This window comes from Thermobia domestica, chromosome 8 (genome assembly GCF_964235325.1).
Source record: "Thermobia domestica chromosome 8, izTheDome1.hap1.1, whole genome shotgun sequence".
NCBI lineage: Eukaryota > Metazoa > Arthropoda > Insecta > Zygentoma > Lepismatidae > Thermobia > Thermobia domestica.
The window spans coordinates 196,117,152-196,139,415 of NC_137461.1; the positions used below are offsets into that span (position 1 = coordinate 196,117,152).

At 33.7% G+C, this 22,264-nt stretch overlaps 1 protein-coding gene across 3 annotated transcripts in view; it reads right to left on the reverse strand.

The window, feature by feature from the left end:
* Positions 1-2,195: 2,195 nt before the first annotated feature.
* LOC145693408 (monocarboxylate transporter 12-like) overlaps positions 2,196-22,264 on the reverse strand; it is an 80,429-nt gene continuing 60,360 nt past the window's right edge. For all 3 annotated transcript variants that reach the window (XM_081769376.1, XM_081769377.1, XM_081769378.1), the window contains 3 exons: positions 14,104-14,247; positions 9,304-10,503; positions 2,196-4,375 (listed from right to left, as the gene is read on the reverse strand). In XM_081769376.1, coding sequence (XP_081625502.1) covers positions 4,185-4,375; positions 9,304-10,503; positions 14,104-14,247 — 1,535 coding nt within the window. In that variant the 3' untranslated portion in view covers positions 2,196-4,184. The remainder of the gene's footprint in view (positions 4,376-9,303; positions 10,504-14,103; positions 14,248-22,264) is intronic.

Here is a 22,264-nt window from a genome sequence, read left to right on the forward strand (position 1 = left end):
AACTTACTAATTTTACTATTCTTCCTAAAATTCTAAAACAAGGAAAGAAAAAGCTTTCCCAACTTTATCTCTTGACAACGAATTTAGTCTTGAAATTATTGGGAGAATGTTTTCTTCATTACACGAACTGTAAATACTTCATTGTTAATTTAACTTACGTCTCACGTTTTTGCATACATAAAATATTATGTAGGTAAAGATTAATCGGGGCAAGAGTGCCAAGGAAACCCACACAATGATAAATAAAAGTTGATTAAAGGGAGGGAAATTTCCCCAATCTTATATACCGTATTTGCGCGAATATAGGCCGCTTTTTTCCCCCTAAATTTTGGCTTGAAAAATCATGGTGCGCAATATAATCGAGATTTTTCCCCTCAGAAAATAAATCGTCAATTTCAAAATGGGATGTACACGTATCTTGTGGGTTGAAATTAATACCATTACAAGTTACTGCAGTTACTTTTGTAAACCAAAGACTTAAAAAGAAAATATCAGAAAAACTTATCTTGTTCACAAAAATTGACACCTTCATTGGGTACTGATAATACAGATAACACTTGCATAAAAATCAATTGAATACTTGACACTTTTCTTAACAGGAACGTGTATCTTTGTTATACCGTACATATAATATATACGGTATATTTTTATACAGTACCTGTTCTTGAATAAAGAAAAGCAACTTTGTTTATCAAAACTGCGTCACCTTGTTTGTACCCACCCAAATCAAGAACAATCACTTCCCACCATCACCAGCATCTGATTCTTCACCCACGCTAGACGATTCAAAATGCTGATCAGAGTCACTATCACAAAGATGTCGTCAGTCTCATCAAAATTATTGAAAATTCCAGTTTTTTTTTAACTTTTCATGACAAGTTCTTCCGATATTGACAGCCACGCAGCCAAAATCTAACGGCACTCTTCTGACACAGATGCATGTTACAAACTTCCTCCTGGCATCAAAGTTGCTTTGTTCATGATGTAATTTCTATAGAATTGTCTTACAATAGCTTTGAATGGATGACTGATACACACACATTCAAAGCTGCAACACACAACTTTCTCGTAAATTTAGTAATGCGGCCTATATTCGAGATTTACTTTTCTATAATCTCGTGTCAAAGTTTAGGCGCGGCTTATATTTGCGCAAATACGATACACTTCTGTACATTTGAGAGAAATTTATTTGAAATAATTTGATTACAATGTGATTATGTGTAACAGAACTAAATTATTTCTGAGAGACTAATTAAGTGACAAAGCAGTTAGGTATTCTAATTGATGTATTGCGTTAAGCACACAATTTTTACGCAGAGATGATAATGTTAACGAGGAACTGAAGTGTATGAGAACTTAATACTTTGCAGCACAAGCGACCTAGCAATGATTGAAGAATTAGAAGTTCAGACAATGGTAAAACTTTTAAAATCTCCGAAAAACTGTTTTCTTTTCGAAGGCATATTGTTTTCGCACATTTTATGCCTTTCAAGTGTAATAACCATTAAAGCTAAATTATTGCAGTACATGTTTCTTTCATTGCTCGTTGTTTAATTAAATATATTCAAAAAGAAAATAAATTTTCATACATTTTTAATAAAAAGTTAACACTTCTACGTAGAAGCATGTCTTCTTAGGTTTGTAGAAAGAAAAGGATAAATTAGTTGATTAAAATTAATGTCTGTTTTCTAAACCAAGGCTATGCGAAACATGATCTACGAGTGCTATACAAATTAGAATGTGAACTATTACTCGGATTTGTATCTTCTCCCTTCCCAAAAAACGAATCTGGGACTAAGTTCAGAAAGAGTACATGTCTTGGCAATTAGGCCACAAAGGGGCACTGGGAGAAAAATAAGGTAACATGTAAATATACAAAATACATTTTATTAATATATATTACAAAATTTACATCATAAGAAGCGCTCATCAATACAATGAATAAAAGTACTAAAAAGAATTAAGTAGATAAGCATTCTGATTTACAAGCAAATAATGTTCTTTACAAAACTAACTTTCGTACTTTCAAACCACTTTAAAACATACTTTGAAAGACGGTTTTTACAAATGACCTAAAATATACCAGAAATTTTAAAAGAAAAGTATGGATTAGTTCTAATTGTTTTTAAATATATTTGAGCATTTCCTTCTTACAAAATATAACTTTCACATCTTTCAATATACAAAATAGCCTCCTTCTTTCATATTCCGTAAAAATATGTTTACGTCAAAATACATCGTACATTAGCAAAATATGCCAGTACTCTTTCGAAATTACATGTAAAATATATGGCGTACTATTTTATTTTCAGTGCTTTCTTGAATATGATAATTGATATATAAATAGGAGAGAAAATATTTGGAACAATGGTAAATGAATAAATTTTGGATTTATGAAATGTAAGCAGAAATTACAGCAATACATAAAATCAAATAATATAACGATTTTATTGGTTCCAGGCAGTCCAGAATAAACTTACGTCAATATATTGAAAGTTTTTAGACCTTACAAACTACATAGTTACACTTATTTTGTATAAAAATTAAACATTATGCAATACTAGATGCAAAATTTATCACTATTTATTTCTAGTGGTGGTAAACCAACTGCAACTTGGTATTGCTTCAAATATTTTTTAAAGAGTCCAAAAAACATTGTTGTAGTGTATAGCGAAACAAATTATCTGTAGTTAATTTTATTGCTAGATTTTAAAGTTAAGAAATTTTCCTGACGATTCATTTACCATCACCTCTAACATATGCTGGAATTCAATCCACAGATCCAGAAAATTGTCTTCTTTATAATAAGAACAAACTTAGAGATCAGTATGTAATTTAAACTTGGAACAAATTCTAGAAATAAAATGTAACGAACAAATTATTCCGAGCTTAAATTATGCTCAATACAATTAAACACAAAACTTTTCCATTCAGCTAACAACAATTTGCTATGATCACTCTACCTAAGCAAGAATCACCCAATTCTCACTCTTAAGTATGTACAGATTATATTCACACTATAAAACTAAAGGAAATATATAGTATCACAGAAAACTCACATGCAGTGAGAGTGCCTTTATAAATGGCATTTGTACGATGAAGTGATGAATATGTGGTAAAGCAGAAAGCTGGCATCACTTAATAATACTCTACTATCAGCGTAATACGCTAATAGGATTGTGCTATGGGGAATTTTACATTTATTCCCACTAATGCTTCTCTCTTTCAAGCTCATAGTTTCTTATACCTGTGATATTTTCACCACATATACTTCAAACCTTACTCGTAGTTTCTGAAATAGAGACCTGAATTATAAATTATAATTATAAATAAATGATAACGTAAAATTCTTCAAGAGTATTATTATGGTTACATAGAAACAACATCTACAAAGAAAGTTCTTAACAGTTCTTAAACAATGTAACTGCAAAATATTTCTGGAAGTTGGTACCTATTTCAAATGAGTATATCAAATCCCTGAGAATTGTCATACTTTCAGAGAGAAAGAGAGAGACGTAAAATGTAGGCAAGAACAGCGAATAGTTCTTTATTGCTTGCAGCAATTTACATGGAAGAAATTGATGCTTGCAGCAAATATAATTCTTGCAGTAAATTCATATGTAGTAAACGTTGCCACATCATTTAAGTATGACTGATTATTTTCCTCTTTTCTTCTAATTTTTCATACTTTTTTTTTTTTTTGAATTTATAAGAATTGAGGAACAGGACACTAATTAACAGTATTAAAATAAAAACAAACAAACTTAAATTAGAATCTAATACAGTTTTCAAAAAAATTTAAAATGTTCGAACGTTTCGTTGTTCACTAAAGAAAAAGTGTCAATATAAAACAGATAATATTCCTAGCTTCTTACAACTTTATATTCTCAAAATACGATGGAACCTTAAATTTGTTCAAAATTAACAATTTTCTGTTTTCCAAGTTACATATACATATAAATAAATATAAATATAATTTTACATCTCGTATTTGTTATGTTTATGTTAATAATGTTTATAACAATGCTATGTTGAATGTTTTAAGCTTTGTCGTTCCTATTAACTAAAAATTCTGAAAAATTTAAATAATTAAATATTTATGAATGTCTCTCCATAAAAGTATAGAGATCATGTGTTTTAAGTTCATATTGTATATTATCTCTTTTAAAATTATTTTAAGCTCATTACACAATTTCTGGAACAGGAGTTAGTTTTCCTGAAGGATGGTATGTTGTCGTGTTCTCTATTTGCTGTGTTTGAACAATGCGACGATTGAGCACGAAACAAATAAATGTGGAAACAGATGCTGAGAGCTGCACAACTGCAGCGAACAGGAATGCTGCTAGATACGATTGAGTCGCATCAACAAGAAAACCTGCAAGAGAAATATGTGATTAAGAGTACAGTACAATCAAGAAAACTTAGAATTGTGAAAAATTGCTCAATAAAAGTTCCATATACAGAATGTTTTCGTGACCTGGGGACAACTCAGAATGATGATAGATGATGACGAAGGAGTAATTTGAGAATAGGAACAAATGTCCGGAAGTGCGTTGTTTCGGAAATAGAAGCCACCGAAAATTTGTCGCAACGGGACAAAAAATGGTCATCCATCGAGAATAAAATGTCGGATAAGGTCCGGTGAAAAACAATATGCATCAATTCATACCTAAGATTTCGTTATTGTAGGAATGGATTGGAGCAAGGGTAGTCGCAAAAGAAAAGTAGGATATTTCGTACATCTGAACCAAAAAGTGCGACGAGAAATTCTCAATTGTTCGAAATTAAATTGTTTCGGGTAGAAAAATGTCCAATATCTGAACCAAATTAGGAGAAAACATGAGTCTGCGAAAGTATGAGCTACGAATTGGATGGCAACAATGACCATGGAAAACATTGATGGGGATGGTGGGCAGTCATGAAAGAAGCAACCTGAGGTTTTGAACGAGAATAGTAGCATGCAGCTGCAGGACATCAATACATACATTTCACAAAAGAACAAAAATGATCTATCTTAAGTACTAACTTAATCATTCTGCAGATTGCCTAAGATGCATCTGATTTGGAATGAGTCTACATGGAACTTCTTATTAAGTGCTGAATCCCTAATGGCGTCAAGAAACGAGGAATTGGAATAACGCAGCTCACGAAGTGAACCTGTATTTTTTTGATAACAAAAACGTAATAACTTAATTTCACAGAAGTGCTAATTTCCTAATTGATATTGTAACCAAATGATGCCCGGATCAAGTTTGTTTTTTCCTTGTAAAAACAATTATAAAACTACATTTTTTTGCCCTTTCAGTGAAAAACAAGAAGTAGCAAAAGAATGTTTTTGGTTCATTCCTATGAAATAACTAGCGGATGTGTCATTTAACTCCTTATCCTAGAGCCTGAAACAACAAAAGGCTAGAAAAAGGACTCCTGCTAAAATCCCATATTTTCGCTAGTTATGTTTGAAAAGTAAGCTGAAATCTTTCATTTTGAAGCCTCACTGAGGTTCTTCATTTCTATATGCTATAAAAATGCACATCCTCTCCTTGTCATCAATTCTACGGCTAGTTCTTGAGTAACATATAGAACACCACATGTAATAAATATAAATATCGGTTATCATTCGCACACTGTGTTTTAAATTTTGTTACTTCGGCATAGTAATTAGCTTCAAAATGATATGGGACATTCTTTGTTCTTTTTAACTTCGATAGATCTAGATAAGGTCGTCAGTTCCACGAAATATTCAAACCATTAATACTGTTCCACTCTCTTAGCAGTGAAACATTTACTGGTCTGACGCAGATTCGTTCTTTCATGATTGACCACCATCCTTATCAATGTTTTCCACGGCCAGTTCCCATCCAATTCGTAGCTCATGGTTTCGCAGACCCATCTATTCTCCTAATTTGATTCAAGTATTGGATATTTTTCTACCTGAAGTAACTTTATTGCGTACAATTGACGATTCCTCGTCGCATTTTTGTTTAAATTGTACTAAGTATCCTACTTTTCTTTAAAACCTACCCTTGTTCAGCCCCTGCTTCCAATCCATTCCTACAATACTGAAATCTCATGTACAAATAATGCATATTACCTTTGACTGGACCTTAATCCGACATTTTGTTCTTGATTGATGGCCATTTTTGTTCCATTGCGACAAATTTTTGGTGGCTTCTAACTCCGAAACGACGCACTTCCGAACAGTTGTTCCTATTCTCAAAAACTACTTCTTTTGTCATCGTCTATCATCGTTTTGAGTTTGTCGCTAGGTTACGGAAATACCCTGTAGATCTAAAATTAATATAAGTCAGTAGTGATCAAAGATATTCATTCTCTACAGAATTACTTTCTTTTTACTCTATAAGAAAATACCAAAAGAGAATATTTACGAGTAGTACATTTTAATATTCATTGTTTATATGTTTGGAATTAAATATGTCTTTTTTATATTCGATGCTATATGGGTCGCGAACATGGTTTAACGTGTGGAATCCAAACTACATATACCAGCACCAAAAGTTAGATCTCGATCTTCCACATCAAAGGCAATACATTAACTGTTTATCCACGATGGGCTCTCCTAGTACTATCTAAGTTATTTTCACTTATTATTGTTGTGTATCTCATTATGTAAGTTATTGTCCTTCCTAAGTTAATATTACTTGCATATGAATATAGCCATCTGACAGTATGCGATTGGAAGCATGATACTATTACAAATTTTGCTTTCTAAAATACGTTATACTAATATTTCAAAGCTGTCATGATATATATTAAAACATTAGTTTAAGTTTTTTATGTCTATTTGTGTTTCGATTTAGGATGAGTATTTACTGTTTTTTTCTAAAAATAAAGATTTTCATACGCTCGAAGTTACTTTTTACTTGCTTTTTATATTCAAAATATGGCATATTTTCACACGATAAAATGCTTTTCGTATATATATAGGGTGTTTGAAAACAACACTGATAACCAACATAAGACAAAGAAAAGTACAGACCACCCTGGGTGCTCAAATGCTTCCTTTCGTAGTTGTAGGCTGCCAAAAACATGGAAAAATAAACTTTAAAGGTCCATAGCTCCAATACTAATGGGACATATCGTAGTCGGTCAAGACTTTATTTAGGAACTAGTATTCAGAATCCTGCGGTACTTCCGCAACAATTCATATAGAGGTAGTTGGTGAGTACTTCAAATTATATGCCCACAGCCAAACTGCCTCTATAAAATTTGCTGTGTGAGTACCTGAAACATGCATTTTTGGAATAGAGCACATACTACAGGTAGTTCCTAAATAAAGTCTAGACCGACTACGGTAGGTCCCATAGTATTGGAGCTATGGACCTTTAAAGTTTATTTTTTCATGTTTTCGGCAGCCTATAACTCAGAAAAGAGGCATTTATGCACCCAGGTTGGTCTATACTTTTCGTCATTGGCGTCTCTGGCATGTAAAATTTGGGGGGGGGGACATCAAAGGAAATGATCTAACTGCTAGTATCTCAGTGGAATTTTAGATTATGTCACTTCAAAATATTGGGGGGACACGTCCCCCCGCCAGAGACACCCAGGTTCGTCTTATCTTGGTTTCAGGAATCGCCTCCCAAACGTTTTCGGTGTTGTTCTGAAACATGCTATATATATGCGTATGTGTGTGTGTGTGTGTGTGTGTGTGTGTATGCATGTGTGATCAGACTGGTTCACGTGTACAGAAAAATGAATTTGACCATCATTTCACTTGGTCCAGGGAAGGGAAATGAATGTAAACTTAGGGAACAAAAAAATCATTAAAGTCAAATTTTATTAACAGTAAACTAAAATCTAGAGCATGGACAAGAATTCTTCAATTTCTTATTACTTCTTCGAAATTGGAATATAATTTTCATATATATAATCTCAAACTTGTTTCAACTTCTCCAATAAATATTGAGCAATCTCTTAAACCATAAAGAGAAAAGCTATTTTATGGATAAAAATACGTCAACAGGTATATGAGATCACATGTGCAGAAAAAAAAAACTAATTAAGTATGACAAAATGTATTACTCAAGTAAGAATCAAGCCTAATACAAATTACATATACATATCTGGAATGGGAAATCGAGAAGAGAATATTACGCGCAAAATCAGCTAAACATCGTCAACTAAAGATAAAGTTATTTATTACTTAAATCATGTAAAGAAAAGAAAGAAAAGAAGAAGAAAATATCAACGAATATAGTTGTAAAAAGGTTGATAATAGTCTCTTCTGGTCACCTTTTATTACGGTTGTACGTTGTGTCTATGTAGTTAAATAAAGAGCAGAACATTTGTATGAGGAGAATTTTTCCTGTAAAGTCCCCGGCATATAATACAGAACATCCTATGTATGACTATCGACTAAATATATATAAATGAAAATTTTGAGAATTACAATTTTGATTAATATTAAAATTTTCTGTTTTTCCAATGAAAGTCAAAGGAACTCTGTACTCCGTTATGATTTAAAATATCACTAACATACGTGAGTCTCTAATCAGTCTGATTAAAGTTTACACCTAATGTTCAAGTACTTTACTAAAAATTCGTGTATGTGTGTATGTGTGTGTGTGTTTGTGTGCTGAATTAAGTGATACAGTGTTAAGTGAATCACAATGGTGATACGCGCAAGTTGTGTTTAGTGCTGCAATAATGATTTTGTTGAAAGGGAGATATTGTTGATAACTACAATATTCGAACTGAGGTAGAAGATACATCTGTAATTGGTTGCTTTTTGGTAAGTACAAGAAATGCAAATTTTTATTGTTAATGAGCTCACTAGTTCCATTGTCATCTCTAATACGTTACGATCGTCATACATCATCTGTTTATTATGGTTATGTAGTATGTAGTAAAGTCTCAGAATCAGTAAGATTTTTTTCTTTACAACTTTGCAAAATTTTATTGTGTAATGCTGGCAACTGCTCAATTTTTAGTATAGTTTTATTTAAAGTTTGATTGAAACTTTTACAATTTTGGTCTGAAAAACCTGGAAAAGTCAGGGAATTTTGAAATTCCGAAAGAGTGGGCACCCTGTGTGTGCAACGTCAATTGCTAAATACTTATTGCTCATAAGTATGAGTTAAGGGACAAAAGCTTATTTTCTTTATTTTTCTGAAGTATTTGATTATTACTCAGATATAAAAACGTACTACTTACTTCTTTCACAACTAGCAGTATTTCTAAAAATTGCACTTCCCCCACAAAAATACTAATATCCAACATTCAATCTGACTTTCATTACCGTCTAGTTATATCACTAAGATGGGAATAAAGGCGATTGTAACTTACCTGCCGAAGGAGCACCAAATAAAGTTCCAAGGCCAGCAAAAAAGAGGACGTAGCCAAGAACTAATGTAAGACTTCGTGCTCCAAACACTTCCACTGGCGCCACTGCAAAAAGTACATTCTGGAATCCACACACTAAACTGAAGAAAATTCCAACAACAATAAAAAGAGCAGGTGTGTTCGCTCCATATAGTGCTAAAATGAGCAAGCTGCACGCAATCTGACACGTCGAGTAAAACAACAATGGGCTTACTCTTTGATTCGATGAAATAAACCCCGAACATAATCGTCCCACCATATCTCCAAAACCCATTCCAGAAAGAACGTATGATGATGTGTCTCCCATGCCTTTTGAAATGGCAAAATCTTTGAGTACAATATAGATTGTGAGACAGCTCATCATCCAGGCACCTGACGAGTACATTAATGGCCAGAAACGGATGTCTTTTGCTAAATCAAAGACTGTTTGTGGTCTTTCTGGACATTCTTCTTCCACGATTGGCATTGGTTTCTTCAACTCAGCTGTGATGTTGCCGTTTGATGACCATAGGTGCTTCTTTACCATGTCACTTTTGAAGACCTTTTGGAGACTCGTTCTATTTCTGAAGCATCCACAAAAGATCTCTATATCACGAAGATTATCTCGGATTAACTTCCTCACAATTTTAAGTGGTTTACCTTCTTCAGGAAGAACTGGAATTTTTCCATCTTCACCAGAAGAGACACCGCCAATCTCTGCCACCTCGGGAACTTCTGTTGCATGTACGATTGTTCCAACACTGCTACCAAATTTGTACGCACTTCTTTCTACTAAACTATTCATCGAATGTGAAATATAACCGCTTGTACCACACAGATTGACAGTAGATACAGATCTTCCAATTGTTTGCCGAGGAGTTACAAGAGGTTCGTCAGGTGCAAAACTCTGTTCTAGCTCTGTAATAGAATCTTGTCGCATTTTTCTTGGTTTAAGAGGGAATATCAGTGATCCATATACACAAAATTGTAGTGTCATGGCCGCATTTATGAAGAACGATCCTCTCCATCCAAAGGTGTCAATGACGTACGTCAGAAATGGTACAAAGAAAAATATACCAACACCAACGCCTGACATGGCAATAGCAGTAGCAACATATTGCAAACGTTGAAAATAGGAACCCAAAGTCACGACCCATGCGGAGTAGTTGAGGCAACAGCCAAGTGCTGAAAAATGAAACAGAAGTTATATTAGATACATTGAATACAAAATGTTCTTGTACATTAAGAAACGAAATTCCAATAATTTTGTAAACATGTACATACAGTAAGCAATTTGTAAAGCAAAGGAACTGTTTAATACAATATATATGAATACCTGTTAGTTTTCATCATTAAAATTCAGATCATTAAAATCATTAAAATTAAAATCATCATTAAAATACTGTCTTATTGTGTAGCATTGAGAAAAAAACTGCAAATACTGTAGAATATAGGAAACACAATGACACGATGGTAGAATGTTCATCTCTGATACGAATGGTCGTACGTTCGACTCCAGGGAATGCGAAGGCATATGAGAAGATGGAGGACAATTTCATGTTGGAAAGATTAGTCTTCTTTTAATTTCTTATCTTTCATTTATACTTATTATCCATCTTTAAGCTCACAGGGCATTATGACGAAAAGTTAAAAATTTAATTTCATCTTACTTAAAGTATAAAAATATATTATTTTGCAATAAGCTGTTCTTGTTTATATCGTTTTATATCTTAAAAAATAATAAATAAGCTAATAACTATTCTCTTAATAAGGCCCTCACTAAATATTGGAGTTTTATTACGGTGATAGATTAAATCCTATTTCAAAAATATATTTTCTTGGTTAACGATCTGCATTTGTAGTAAACAACTTTCCCTTTAATAAATAAAGTACTTGTGTTTCTTTATTACAAGTTTATTGATATTCATGAGCGGCGGAAACACTACGTGAGGACAATCCTAATTAATATCAAGGCAAAATGAAAGGTTTGCTCTTGACTCTGCTTTAAGATACATATTCTTAATTAATTCACTTTCTAATTTAGATTAATATTTTGGTTAACTATTACTTATCTTTAAAAGTAATAAATTAAAATAGAATACATTATAAATAAATTTTTAAGAGCAAAGCAACAACCTTGATAATTTATGTTAAATCTTAAGATTTTTCATTAATGGAATTCATTTTGGTTTGGATGGTTAGTTGACTGGAGTTTAACCTCGCTTTTCAACACCTACTGTTTAAAGTGGTATCTTTTTCTTTCTTATTCATTTTCTTTCTTTAAAGAAACAAAATATCAAAGAATTATAAAATTTTAGAGCCACATAATTTCAAGTAACTAAGTGACTACACATCTGAGTTTAGTCGTTTTAGATATATATATATATATATATATATATATATATATATATATATATATATATATATATATATATATATATATATATATATATAACTAGCATTTCTTTCGAAACCATTTTACAAGTCAAATCTCGTTCCTTTCTCATTATACAGCAATACTTATTGATATATTAACAAAAATTACTTTATTCTTAAATAAATATACACAGATGAGATAACTGGATTTCAATTATACATCAAAGTATGCATTTTAACTCACTAATTTACGTAAAAGAGAGCAAATATTGTTTACCTGTGTAGTGCGTCTTGAATTATTTTTCTATGATACTTCGCAAAGCTCACTATTTGCTTATTCATGTAGTTCACTTTTTGAACCGCATAATTCATATTTCTTCTCTTGTGTTCGCCAAAGATAGATAACTTCAGTATATTAGGTTGAAATTCTATGTGTATGTCTTCTTTCCTCTTTTTCGAATTAATAACTGAATAGTGAACAATATGAAGAACATGAAGCGTCCGCCACTTTCCTATTCTAAAATAATAGTATTGTAGATAGATGTCTTTTGAAGTGTACTGACTCGAATGTTGTGGAAGTTTCTTTTCTCTTCAAGATCAAGGACTCTAAATTAAACTTGGATAACGAAAACTTAGACAAGCAATAGGTCTACATCATAAATTAGAGCAAACAATAAAATCTTATACTGTTACTGCGCCGGAATTTCCTCAGCATTCGAGTTGGTGCACTTCAGAAAAACATTCTTCTATTACAATGTTAATGGATATAGAAATATTATTATTTCAAAACAGTGGCGGATCCAGGGAAGGGGGGGGCGATCGGGGCAATTGCCCTCCCCCAGAAGAGGTATTTTATATGTAAATAAAACCCATCCCAGAGTTTGGAGCTCTTAAAAGTAGCTCTAAGTAGCAGTATTACAACCCCCCCCCCACAGAAGTCCGTCCTGGATCCGCCCCTGTTTCAAAATAGGAAGTTACCGTAGCGGGCACTTCATGTTCCTCATAAACTGTTCAGTGTATAATTATTAATTTGAAGAAAAAGAAAGGAGGCATACAAATCTACAGAATTTCAACCTAAAGTGCTGAAGTTATTCATTTTACCGAACGCAAGGGAAAAGAAAACATGACTTGTGGGGTTCAAAATGTAATCTGGAGATTTGGACTATATCAATAAGCAAATTGTGAATTCTGCGAAGTATCGCAGAAGAATAATACCAACATGCACGTTTCGATGTGCGCTGGCACCTTTATCGACGACTTCTAAAAATTGCTGAACTAGAAACGTATGCGAATATTCCTGCTTTCCTATAGAGCCTTTCTGGAAGAAAAGTAAACAACCTCACTCCCAAAACTGTAATGAACACTGCTTCTGAGAAAACGTACGATATTCAATAAATAAGATTATCACTGATTTTAATTTCTTGTCCTTCCTGTTAGTAAAACTTGAAATGAATTCTTGATAACTGTAATTCACTTTTCGGCCAGTTCTAACAAACTCGGCGTCTTAGAAAAAGTACGATGCACAGTTTATAGGCTTATCATTGATTTTGTCCTTCCTATGAATGAAAATTGGAATAAACTCCTAGATGTCAATTGTAAAATATAAATTTCCTGTCAACTTACCAATCCTCAGAAATTATTGTATTTAGATTCTACAACTAACTGAAAAGTTAATTGCATTTATCTAGAAATTTATTACAATTTTTACTCATAGGAGGAACAACAAATTGAAATTAGTGATAAGCTTATAAACTTGCATCGTACTTGTTCCAAGAAGCCGAGTTCGTTCCAGTTTTGAGAAGTGAAGCTGTTTACTTTTCTCTCAGAAAGGCTCATCAGGAAAGTGGGAACTTTCACATATGTTTCCAGTTTAATAAATTTTATACCAACAAAAGTGTCAACGCATACTGAAACTTATTGATTTAAATACAACTAGTTGGTGATATAAGATACGACATTTATATTAGAGTTATTCATCATGTATCCTATAACATTTATCGCAGCTGTTCTTAAAACTACTTTCTTTTGACTTGTGAGAAAATAGGTGTCAATTATTCAAGTACACTAATTGTAATTTCTTAAATAATATTTCTAATTTTATAGTTTTCTTATTCAGTAATGTTGTACGGTATTTACACCAGCTGCTTAGCAAATGTTTTGTGTTAAGAACTATTCTTTATTCAATAATGAGATACTAACGTATATAAATGTGGAAGATAATGTTATATGTGACTATAAAGTTTTTCTTAAATTTTTAGAGCCTAATTTATGCTTTGAACTTTCTGTATCTAACCTAATATTTATAGATATAATTTCTACAGATAATTTCTATAATTGTAAAACCTAATATTTATAACTTGAAGTTTCGCAGTTTATAAAGAATCATTTTAATTATATATGTAGTCTTACCTGATATAACTCCATACGTAAGATAGAGAGCTTGCAAATTTCCCGCAAATGCACTAGCAATGTGTCCCATCGATGATAAAATTCCTGCTAATATTATGGTTACTCGACAGCCATACTTCTGTATGAATACTGTAGCAACTGGTCCTGGAATTGAGTTGAGAATTGGAATTGAGCATAGTAAAGTTTATGTCAACTTCTCAAATGTAAATGAAATATGTAGTTAATAATACCTTCTAAGTTATGTTATTGTACGTACCAACATACCTAAAGTGATGCAAGTTTTCTCCCTCCTTAGACTTCCAAAATATGCTATAAATAACTATAGGACTACTTTATCAGTCAGCGCGGCCGTCCCTCAACAAGTATCAGAGTAAGACATAACGAAAAATAGTTGCTAAAATGAACGTAGTTAAATCTCCACCCTTACGCCCCCATTGAAACAAGAGTGCCCTTAGAAGGTATTTCGTTCCAATATTAGTAAAAGAAAGCAATCTCTCTCTCTCTCTCATATATATATATATATATATATATATATAGTGTAGCCCACTTATAACGAATTTCAAGGGACCAACACAATCAAATTCTTTATATCTGAACTTTGTTATCGTATAAACAAATTCATATATTTTTCCAAATTATGGAAAAAAACAAAGGATTACACAACAAGTAGACACGTTTAAAAAAGAATATACAGCAGTATAGCATTATATGTGAAGATAATTTTATTATTTGAGTTGTTATCTAGCCTATCGTATATATTGCAGTCCTTCCTACCTGTTCAAGCACGCTTGAAGAAGGCTGTAATTTTCTTCTGGACCGTGTCTGCTGCTGCTGTTCGTAGCACTGCCGATACCACTTTCTCAAATACCCGAAATGCATTGTCCGGCACCGTGTTGCTGTGTTCGAAAAGATAGCGTTGCAAGTTTTCCAAACTTTGGATCGCTTCTTTGGAACTCACGGGTTGTTTCACATTTCCACTTTTCCCTCATCATCGGAATCTGCTTCGTACATACAATGTAAAATACGAATTGCAGGGGCAGTTACTGGTGACATCCTAGTGGGAGGGGGAGGAGTGAGTCATGCCTGGCTTCCAGCGATAACAGCTTTAAAAATTAGTTTCGCGGTACTTGAGTTATCCACGAGTAGAGAAAAAGAGAACATGATCCCGTTCTGAAAACTATCTATAAGTGGTCTTTAAAAAAAATATTGTTCGTAATATAAGGTCATTTCGTCCATGTTTTAAATGACGGAGATTTCATTTATGTTCGTAATAGCCAATAATTCATTATTTCCGAGTTCGTTATAAGTGGGCTGCACTGTGCATTTGCATATATATCACAGGTGTTACAAAACAACACCGACAACGTTTGGCACATGATTCCTGATACCAAGATGACACAAAAAGTATAGACCAACCTGGGTACACAAATGCTTCCCTTCGGAGTTATAGGCTGCCGAAAACATGAAAAAATGAACTTTAAAAGTTCATAGCTCCAGTATTATGGGACCTACCGTAGACAGTCAAAATTTTATTTAGGATCTAATATGTGCTCTATCCTAATATCCGTGTTTCAGAATCCTGCGGTACTTCCGGAACAAATTTTATGGAGGTAGTTGGTGAGTATTTCAAATTATATTCCCGTAGCCAAACTCCCTCTATAAAAATTGTTGCGTGAGTACCTTAGGATTCTGAAACACGTATTTTTTGGATAGGCCACATATTAGTTCCTAAGTGAAGTCTTGACCTGACTACAGTAGGTCCTACAGTTTTGGAGCTATGGACCTTTAAGGTTCATTTTTTCATGTTTTCGGCAGCCTATAACTTCAAAAGGAAGCATTTATGCACCCAGGTAGGTCTATACCTTTCGTCTTGTCTTGGTGTGAGGAATCACCTCCCAAACGTTGTCGGTGTTGTTTTGAAGCACCATGTATATTCTGTTTCCCAAATACATGTTCATATCCTTCCTCATCTTTCTATTAAAATCGGGAGTGTCCTTATACTTTTATTGAAACAGAAAATAGTGGTTTTTCGATTTCGGTATTTGATCCTCATATTATGAAAGTTTATCACACTTTAACAATGTAAAACAAAACTGTTTTGTTCTTTCAACAGAAAGTAGAACTACGAAGCAGAGAAACTTCCATCTAAAATTTATTTACCTATGCTGCTGTTATGAATGTAACAAGATAGAAGAAACAAACTAGAACAATTTTAAATACTTTTATGTTATTATCTATCTGCGATTCAGTTCTGCTCATTTTTGTTTAAAAAAAAATGTTGCACATAAAGGCTTTTGAGTGAGATTTGATTGCTGCTTGGGGAATACATCAATTCGTAGACTACGTTTAGTATAAGTTCATTTATTTCCTTTATGTATGGTACTTCTTTACAGACAATGAATACTTCATCCACAAATAAAGTACCCAGCATAACTGAAGATTCAATTTAGTAATACAATGATATTTGTATTCTGTTAATAGATAACAAGTATTCGCGGGTAATGAAATCGTAATAAGTGAACATATAATTGTTAACTACACTTAACTCCCTAAATTATATTAAAAGTATATACATTTTTGTGTGTATATTACATACAACACACAATGTTAAGTTAAATATCATTCTCTGATCTTCTTTTATATATATATATATATATATATATATATATATATATATATATATATATATATTAGGGATGGCCAAAATTTTCCGGAATCCGGATTCCGGAAATTTTGTTTTCCGGAATCGGAAAATTTACTTTCCGGAATTCGGAAAAATTCCGGAATTCGGAAAAAATCCGGAATCCAGAAAAATTCCGGAATCCAGAAAAATTCCGGAATTCGGAAAAAATCCGGAATTCGGAAAAATTCCGGATTTCGGAAAAATTCCGGAATTCAGAAAAAATCCGGAATTCGGAAAAATTCCGGATTTCGGAAAAATTCCGACATTCGGAAAAAATCCGGAATTTAGAAAAAAATCGGAATTTTTCCGAAATCCGGAATTTTTCCGATTTTACTTTCCGGATTCCGGAAAGTAAAAATTCTGGAATTGGCCATCCCTAGCTAGTAGCTGTTAAAAGAGAAGCACAATAATGAATATTTATACTGTATTAGTTTCTTGTAGTTGGATATGTCTTTATCACTTACGTAGACAATTGCTACTGCAGTTATTTACTGTTTTATAAAGAAGGTCTTATTTTCACACACAAAAAAGTCGCCGGTATGTCTCAAACATTATCGCGTTCCCACCTGCAGCTGCTCCAAAGCACTGCAAACTACTTTTTAGCCAGACGAAAGGCAGTGGAGGAAAAGAAATCTGAACAAATATTCTAATAACATTCGCTTATTGTCAACATACCTACAGTGAGCGCAGAAAGTGTTCGTACACCGTGCATACTTTATATTGAAAACAGCTAGCATGAGAACGGGAGGTGGAAAATATATATATAACCAGAATTAAGACTACACATTCATACATTTTATTTCTATATACAAGAGAAAGGCCAAACAAACACAATCACTGTTTTGTTCAGAAGAAAAGAGAGAATTCCTTTTTTGTAAACGCAAAATGTCACCGTACACTTATGCTTGAATTAGTGCTTATAAAGTATATTACGTTATTTGATATTTTGTGGGATTACCCTGTGCGTTAATGATTGTAGTCTTCGTGGCATTGATTTCACCTGTAGTAGTTCGTAGTTCTGTAGCTTCGGGACTGATTATGTCCCATTCTTCTTGAATAGCTTTTCTTAGGCCTTCTTTAGTAGAGACAGGGCCGGCGCGAGAGAGGGTCGAGCCGTGCCACCGCCCAGAGCGGCAAGTCTAATGGGCGGCAAAATTTGAAAAAGAAAAGAATACTATCAAAATATAATGCTTCGTAATAGGCTCACATGGAAAAATAAGATTGTGTTAACCTGAGAATGTAATTGAACTTACTTTACTCACATTCAAGAAAATACTCTCTCAGGAAATTCAGAGCATTCCTCCTCGTTTTCAATTATCAAACTACTAGCCACAGGTATCTCGTTCAATATTTCCCTTGCAGCAGTGTAGATAGGATTTTGAGCTAGAGTGCATAAGATTATCACGGTGTCTTTTTATATTTTTTTCTATTCAATAATGTTCTAACGCTCCGCTCCAAGTATGCAAAAGGTACACTCCTACTTGAGACAGGCCGTTCTAGCCTGTAGCATCCAGGGGCGGATCCAGGACGGACTTCTGGGGGGCGGTGGGTTGTAATACTGCTACTTAGAGCTACTTTTAAGAGCGTCAAAAAATAAACTATATATTTTATTTATATATAAAATAAAAAAGTTTCCTCTTCTGGGGGGGCGATCGCCCGATCGCCCCCCCTGGATCCGCCCCTGGTAGCATCTAGAGACATTTAGGTTCTAATAGCGAGTTTTTGACCAATTTACAAATTGTTCATTCCGAATATAGTAAATCGTACAGCGTATTATTTCTTGAGAAATGTCTCATTTTTTGTATAGCTAAAAAAAAGTTTATGACTTTTTTTCTGCGTCAGTTCAACGTTAGGGCCATACTAAAGGAACATATTAGTAGTCTCACTTTAAAATCATAATCCACCACAAGGTGGGAGAGCCGAATTGATGCTCTGACTCAGTTATCAAATATAGGAAGTTTATGATGCCTTACTTCAAATAAGTAATGACAATAGAACCGATAGAATGGTCGTCCACGATGCTCTGTGTATAGCAAACCAGCTGAGTTACTTTTCTTTCCTTTACTCACTCGTTGTCTGATATGACTTTAAAGCATTGATTCTCATGTGTTGGATGCAGTAGGATTTCTTGAAAATATATCTGGGTACTTTGAGAGGAGCAGAAATTATGCAAAGTTTAAATCTTACTTAGTTGATACGATGGACTTGGCATCAGCATTAGATACGGGTGATCCACTGATACGTAATACAGTGCAAGCTCGAAGTCGAAAGAAGAGACAGTTTCAGTACGAGGCAGAGGATGAAGCTACTGAAAACATCCACAAACAAGATACAAGATCGATTTTTATTACAAAGTTCTAGAAGTGATTGTGTTAGCTTTTAAGAGAAAGATTTGAGCAACTTAAACATCACAGCGAGTATTTCAATTTTCTTTGCGATATAAGTAATCGTAAAGATATAGCCTACCACCTGATTTTTTTGTCTGAAAAGTGTACTAAACTTACCATCATTTTAACACACGAAGAATTGAAAGATACTAACCCCAGTGATTTGAAAGACAAACTGAAAGTGTTATCCACTATAATTAAGCCTGTGAAAGTTCAAAAAAAAAATAATAATAATAATAATAATAGGAACATGACTTTGCTCCCAATGTTAGTATTGCACGTAGAATTTTGTTAATCTTGCCTGTAACAGTGGCAAGTGGAGAAAGAAGTTTTTGGAAATTTAAGTTTATTAGAAACTATCTACACTCTTCTATGTCTGAAACACGCTTGAGTGGTCTAGCGACGATATCAATAGAACACAAATTGGCTAAAACATTGGACTACGTGATGTGATAAAGGAATTTGCTCATATCAAAGCAAGAAAAGTTTCTTTCAATTAAGGTATGTTAAATTTATGTATGTCTATTGTGTTTTAGTACATTATAAGGCTTAAGCTAATCACTTACATTTACCATAATATCTGATTTACTGTATTATCTTCTTGCTCCATACTCTGTTGAAAACGCCTTTTGATATAAAATAAGCCTAAAAATTAAAATTCTTAGTCATGATTAAAATATATTTTTAAAATTTTATTTTCTGTATGCACTGCTCTATATTACAGATATACAGCGAAATCGAGCATACTGAATATTGTGTCAGTATAGAGTCGTTTAAATATTACGTGAACATTCCAGAAAGGTAGTTTTTTTTTGTTTACTTTTCCATTTTATACATGTTTTTAAATGACACTTGAACGTTATCTGTCAAAATAAGGTTTGCGGATTAAAGGGGCGGCATGTGAAAGCACCGCCCAAGGCGGCAAAATTGCTGGCGCCGGCCCTGAGTAGAGAAGCTGTGCCTTCTGATTGTTGTCTCCAGAACAGACCATAGATATTCTATGGGGTTCATATCTGGGGATTGGGGAGGTGTGCGAAGCTGTTTCAAGGTATTATAGAGTAGCCACAATCGAGTATTTTCCGCTGTATGTTTGGAGTCGTTGTCTTGCTGAACAATAAATTGTTTTCAAGAACCATCTTCTGCGCACTAGTATGGAGATTTTCCTTTAATATGTTAATATACACTTTGTGGATCATCACTCCATCGATAAGGTGGAGACGACCCACTCCTGAAGCACTCATACAACCCCAGACGAGCACGGACTCTCCTCCGTGTCTTACTTTAGGGACGAGATTTTGAGGATTTATCTCTGTATTCACCTTGCGCCATACAATACGCCTCCCATTGGACTCGATAAAGTTAAATTTACTTTCGTCCGAAAATATGACCCTATTCCAGAAAGAAGCCTGATCCCTTATCTTTATACTCTTTTTCAAACTTTAGTCTCTTTATACGATTCGTCTTGTTCACCCAGAACATTTTCCTGGCTATCCGACCATGATACCTTGCAAATATTCCGCACTGTACTGGCTGATACTTTAACACCGCGTGTTTCCAGATCCGTTGCCAATTGCACAGCACTATTTTTTGGAACCTTTTTTCTTTCCCTAATAATGTAACGTTTATCTTGTTCACTCAACACTCTTGGTCTTCGTTTTTTTTTTTTTTTTTTTCGCACAGTGATAGAAACATTATACATCGCAATTATTGTTTGTACTGTTGAACGAGGCCTGTCTGCAAGGTTTGCTATCTTTCTCAAAGACTTACCCTTCTTATGCAATTTAATAATTACTTTTCTTGTCTCCTCATTTGTTTCTGTTCGGTTGCTTCCCACTTTGACAGCCCACCGTGCAGGTTTTTCACTTCTATTCACAACTAAACTCATTCTGTTACTCGTCATGCTATACAGAGGTGTATACTCAGGTGAATACTAGTGAACCCCAGTTGTGGTATCTTTGTTTCGTATTCGTACGTCAGGTGTACGATCTCTTTTTGCGTCCACTCTATACACTTTCTACGGAATTTATTTACTTTCTGACCATTAAACTTGTCTTTGTGGTTCTTTATTGATATATTCATAAAGCTTAGTTTTCATTATTCATATTGTGTGTGTTATTACACTTCTTAAATTTTCTGTTTCTTTTTCGCAAACATTCTCGTTTCAATAGCATAGGTGTACGAACACTTTCTGCGCTCACTGTATGTACAGTAAATACAAATTTATAATTTTTGATTTTACGAAGTGTACAATACGAAGCAAAAAACCTGCAACATGAAAGTTTAAGTTCATTGTGAAACTACGCCAACAACATAGGCAACCAACCTAACGTCTTTGTGGCACTGATCACGCCAGGATAACCTTCGGCTTCGTCCCCCTGCACACTTCGTTTGGAGCAAGAAATGCATAGACCACGTGACTACAAATCACAAATTTCTCACAAGATGGAGTAATAGATTGAGGTTCTTCTCATTTCTCTTCTCATTTTACATCCTCAGTTTTAAAGAGAGAGAAAGAGAAAAAGGTCAACGTGATAAAAACTAAATAAAGAAGAATATGCGAAATATAAAGGAAAAGAAAACGTGCGCATATATTGACAAATGACACATGCACTTCAAAGGAGACCACCTCAAATTTTGTTATGAACCATATATAATAACTGTGAGAATCAGCAAACCACAAAGACATAATTACACACAGTAAGTGTTATATAACACATATTTATTTAAACAAATAAAAATGCTCTCCGAAAGCTGAAAATGTCTTTAAAATCTCAACCATAACTGAAACAAGAGATTACTTCTCTATTGTTTTTCTTCGTAGCATCCATCTACATGGAGAAATGAGAAAGAGAGAACATCTTAAGAGATTCGCACGTATACAATATCGGAAACTGCTAAATGGAAAAAATTACAGTCTTTGGATGGGATTCGAACCTAGAACCATAGTATTAGAAATCCCATACTCTACCGATGTAGCTAGTCTGACAGTAATACCCTGTTCCTCCATCATTACCTATGAAAGATGGAATGGAGTCTGCAGAAAACTACGTCTAACATGTCCACGATAGACCGCCTATAACTTATGTCTAAT